At 46.0% G+C, this 4632-nt stretch overlaps 1 protein-coding gene across 1 annotated transcript; it reads right to left on the bottom strand.

Annotated features, from left to right (window-relative positions):
* Positions 1-2229: 2229 nt before the first annotated feature.
* Positions 2230-3303, bottom strand: LOC139382665 (P2Y purinoceptor 13-like). Its single transcript, XM_071126754.1, has one exon. It carries the CDS (start codon positions 3301-3303, stop codon positions 2230-2232), a length of 1074 nt encoding a protein of 357 aa, XP_070982855.1.
* Between the last annotated feature and the right edge of the window lie 1329 nt (positions 3304-4632).

Below are 4632 nucleotides of genomic sequence, written 5' to 3'. Positions count from 1 at the left end.
ACAAACGTCTAGTCCACACACAGACGCGTACAAAGCACTCCCTTGTCCTTCATTTGTTAAATCTGACCATAATCCTATCCCCTGATTCCTGCTTACAAGCTAAAAATTAAAGCAGGAAGCACCAGTGACTCGGTCTATAAAAAAGTGGTTAGATTAAGCAGATGCTAAACTACAGGAATGTTTTGCTAGCGCAGACTGGAATATGTTCCAGGATTCTTCCGATGGCATTGAGGAGTACACCACATCAGTCACTGGCTTTATCAATAAGTGTATCGAGGACGTCGTCCCCACAGTGACTGTACATACATACCCCAACCAGAAGCCATGGTTACAGGTAACATTCGCACAGAGCTAAAGGGTAGAGCTGCCACTTTCAAGGAGTGGGACTCTAACCCAAAGCTTATAAGAAATCCTGCTATGCCCTGCGACGAACTATCAAACAGGCAAAGCATCAATGCAGGACTAAGATCAAATTGTACTACACCGGCTCCGATACTCGCCAGATGTGGCAGGGCCTGCCAACTATTACAGACTACAAAGGGAAGCACAGCCGAGAGCTGCCCAGTGACACAAACCTAACAGACAAGCTTAATAACTTATGTGCTCGCTTTGAGGCAAGCAACACTGAAACATGCATGAGAGCGTCAGCTGTTCCGGACGACTTTGGGATCACGTTCTCCTCAGCCGATGTGAGTAAGACCTTTAAACAGGTCAACATTCACAAGGCCACAGGGCCAGATGGATTACCAGGATGTGTACACCGAGCATGCGCTGACCAACTGGCAAGTGTCTTCACTGACATTTTCAACCTCTCCCTGTCCGAGTCTGTAATACCAACATGTTTCAAGCAGACCACCATAGTCCCTGTGCCCAAGAACACTAAGACCCGTAGCCCTCACATCTGTAGCCATGAAATGCTTTGAAAGGCTGGTCATGGCTCACATTAACACCATTATCCCAGAAACCCTAGACCCACTCCAATTTGCATACTGTCCCAACAGATCCAGATCTAGGAACACCTATGAGAGAATGTTATTCATTGACTACAGCTCAGCGTTCAACACCATAGTGCCCTCATCACTAAGCCAAGGATGCTGGGACTAAACACCTCCCTCTACAACTGGATCCTGGACTTCCTGACGGGCCAGACCCAGGAGGCAAGGGTAGGTAACAACACATCCGCCACGCTGATCCTCAACACGGGGGCCCCTCAAGGGTGCGTGCTCAGTCCCCTCCTGTACTCCCTGTTCACTCATGACTGCACGGCCAGGCACGACTCCAAGACCAGCATTAAGTTTGCTGATGACACAACAGTGGTAGGCCTGATCACGGACAATGATAAGACAGCCCATAGGGAGGAGGTCAGAGACCTGATCGTGTGGTGCAAGGACAACATCCTCTCCCTCAACGTGATCAAGACAAAAGAGATGATTGTGGACTACAGGAAAAGGAGGACCAAACACACCCCCACTCTCATCAACGGGGCTGTAGTGGAGCAGGTTGAGAGCTTCAAGTTCCTTGGCGTCCACATCACCAACAAACTAACATGGTCCAAGCACACCAAGACAGTCATGAAGAGGGCACGACAAAACCTATTCCCCCCCGGAGACTGAAAAGATTTGTCATGGGTCCACAGATCCTGAAAAGGTTTTACAGCTGCACCATCGACAACATCCTTTCGGGTTGCATCACTGCCTGGTAAGGAAACTGCTCGGCCTCCGACTGCAAGGTACATCACCGGGGCCAAGATTCCTTCCATCCAGGACCTCTATACCAGGCGGTGTCAGAGGAAGGCCCTAAAAATGGTCAAAGACTCCAGCCACCCTAGTCATAGACTGTTCTCTCTGCTACCGCACGGCAAGTGGTACCGGAGCGCCAAGTCTAGGTACAAGAGGTTCCTAAATAGCTTCTACCCCCAAGCCATAAGACTCTTGAATAGCTAATCAAATGGATACCCAGACCATTTGCATTGCCCCCCCCCCGCAACGCTGCTGCTACTACTCTCTGTTATTATCTACGCATAGTCACTTTAATAACTCTACCTACATGTACATATTACCTCAATTACCTCGACACCGGTGCCCCTGTATATAACCCCGCTATTGTTATTTACTGCTGCTCTTTCATTATTTGTTATTCTTCTCTTACATTTATTTAGATTTTGGGGGGCATTTTCTTAAAACTTCATTGTTGGTTAAGGGCTTGTAAGTAAGCATTTCAATGTAAGGTCTACACCTGTAGTATTCGGTGCATGTGACAAACAACATTCGATTTGATTTGATTTGAGTCTCCCAGGGGAGTCTCCTGTGTTTGGGTCTGATCCTCCGCTGTGTTGGGATCGGACCCTCTCCCAGTGAGCCAGCAGCAGGTCCCAGGTGGGAGACGAAGGGTCTTGAACAGGGTGGTTCTGAAGGTCTTACAGAGGAAGAAGTAGATGAGAGGGTCCAGACAGACGTTCATGGCTGACATCCACAAGGTGATCTTTTTAGAGATCCGGAAGGTAGCCTTAGCACAGCTGGTTGCTTGGGTAACCTGAAGCTGGGTGTAGGGGATGCGTATGGCATGGTAGGGGCCAAAACACACCAAGAAAACCACCAGAACCAAAAACACCCGCACGTTAGTCTTATGCCTCCCCTCGTCATTGCTGCTTCCTGATTTCCTGTATGATTTAAAAACCTTCCTTGCTATGCATATGTAGCAGAAGCAAATAAGAACACACACCACCCAGAAGATTGAGCTGTTGAATATGACCACGCCTCTATGCAAACCGTGTCCTGCTTCGCTCTTCATTTCCATACAGGCTTCATTAGTCTTGTTGGTGGGATCCTGATTGGTCAGGATCATGGTTGGAATGACATCAGTGGCCAACAGCACCACCCAGATAGAGGCAGACAGCACTTTGCCAAAGACCAGGTTCTGACCCAACAACCTGCCACAGGGCCTGATGATCTTGAAGAAGCGGTCCAGACTGATGAGGCCCAATAGAATGATGCTCATGTACATACAGAGATAGAAAATAACATCAGAGTAGCGACAGGAAAAGGCCTTCAGAGCCAGAGGAGCACTGGGCAGGATATTGGCTGCTTTGAGAGGGATGGTCAGGGTCATGAGAAGGTCAGCGGCCAGAAGGTTCTTCAGATACACCATGAAGGTGGACGTTGACCGAAGGTGCATGCAGACCCAGGCTGCTACCCCATTGATGATGAGGGCCGGGATGAACGACAGAAAGTAGAGACTTGTTATAGTCATATTTATGGTATCTTCATTGAAGCCACAGTCCAGTGGAGGGGAAAGTGATGGCATTGTGGCTACTAGATTTGAGGAATCTGAAAAATATGCAGAGCAAAAAAAATTATTAAAATAAAGATGTATTTCTACATTTAAAGGGGAAATCTGAGATCGGTACATACTTTTTAACTTTAATGAATTCAATGTAGTAATTGTTTCTTGATGAATATAATTTAAGAATTTAAATACTTCCTGTGCTCATTTCAACTGTCATATCCCATCAGAACCCCAAATATAAGTTTGTTTCATTTGTAAACCATGTAATTGTAAAAAACACTGTCTTCAAAACAGGTTCAATGGAGAATTGTCGAAATATCATTAATTTAACCCTCAAACGACCAACATATTTGACATGGATTCTCAACTGGGGTCATTTAGACCCCAACAAGAAACTATTGGAAAAAGCACTACTCATAGCAACATATCAAATGATTTCTTATCAAAACATAGACATTGCATATTCTCTAAATTAAAATAAGATTTTTTCTCTTCTTCTTATAATGTGCAGGTTTCTTTAAAGTAGCCACCCTTTGCCTTGATGACAGCTTTGCACACTCTTGGCATTCTCTCAACCATCGTCACCTGGAATGGTTTTCCAAAAGTCTTGAAGGAGTTCCCACGTATGCTGAGCACTTGTTGGCTGCTTTTCCTTTCCTCTGCAGTCCAACTCATCCCAAACCATCTCAATTGGGTTGAGGTCGGGTGATTGAGGAGGCCAGGTCATCTGATGCAGCACTCCATCACTCTCTTTCTTGGTCAAATAGCCCTTACACAGCCTGGAGGTGTTTTGGGTCATTTTCCTGTTGAAAAACAAATGATAGTCTCACTAAGTGCAAACAAGATGGGATGGCAAATCACTGCAGAATGCTGTGGTAGCCATGCTGGTTAAGTGTGCCTTGAATTCTAAATAAATCACAGATTTATTGTGTCGCCAGCAAAGCACCCCCACAGCTCCTCCTCCATGCTTCACGGTGGGAACCACACATGCGGAGATCATCCATTCACCTACTCTGCATCTCATAAAGCCACAGCGGTTAGAACCAAAAATCTAAAATTTGTTTCTTGGCTCAAGCAAGTCTCTTCTTCTTATTGGTGTCCTTTAGTAGTGGTTTCTTTGCAGCAATTCGACCATGAAGGCCTGATTCACGCAGTCTCTTCTTAACAGTTGATGTTGAAATGTGTCTGTTACTTGAACTCTGTGAAGTATTGATTTGGGCTGAAATTTCTGAGGCTGGTAAATCTAACAAACTTATCCTCTGCAGCAGAGGTAACTCTGGGTCTTCCTTTCCTGTGGCGGTCCTCATGAGAGTCGATTTCATCAAGGCGCTTGAATTTACCACAGGT

This window comes from Oncorhynchus clarkii, chromosome 24, assembly GCF_045791955.1.
Source record: "Oncorhynchus clarkii lewisi isolate Uvic-CL-2024 chromosome 24, UVic_Ocla_1.0, whole genome shotgun sequence".
NCBI lineage: Eukaryota > Metazoa > Chordata > Actinopteri > Salmoniformes > Salmonidae > Oncorhynchus > Oncorhynchus clarkii.
Note: the sequence above shows the minus strand (reverse complement) of the source record. Positions and strands in the feature narration are given on the sequence as shown.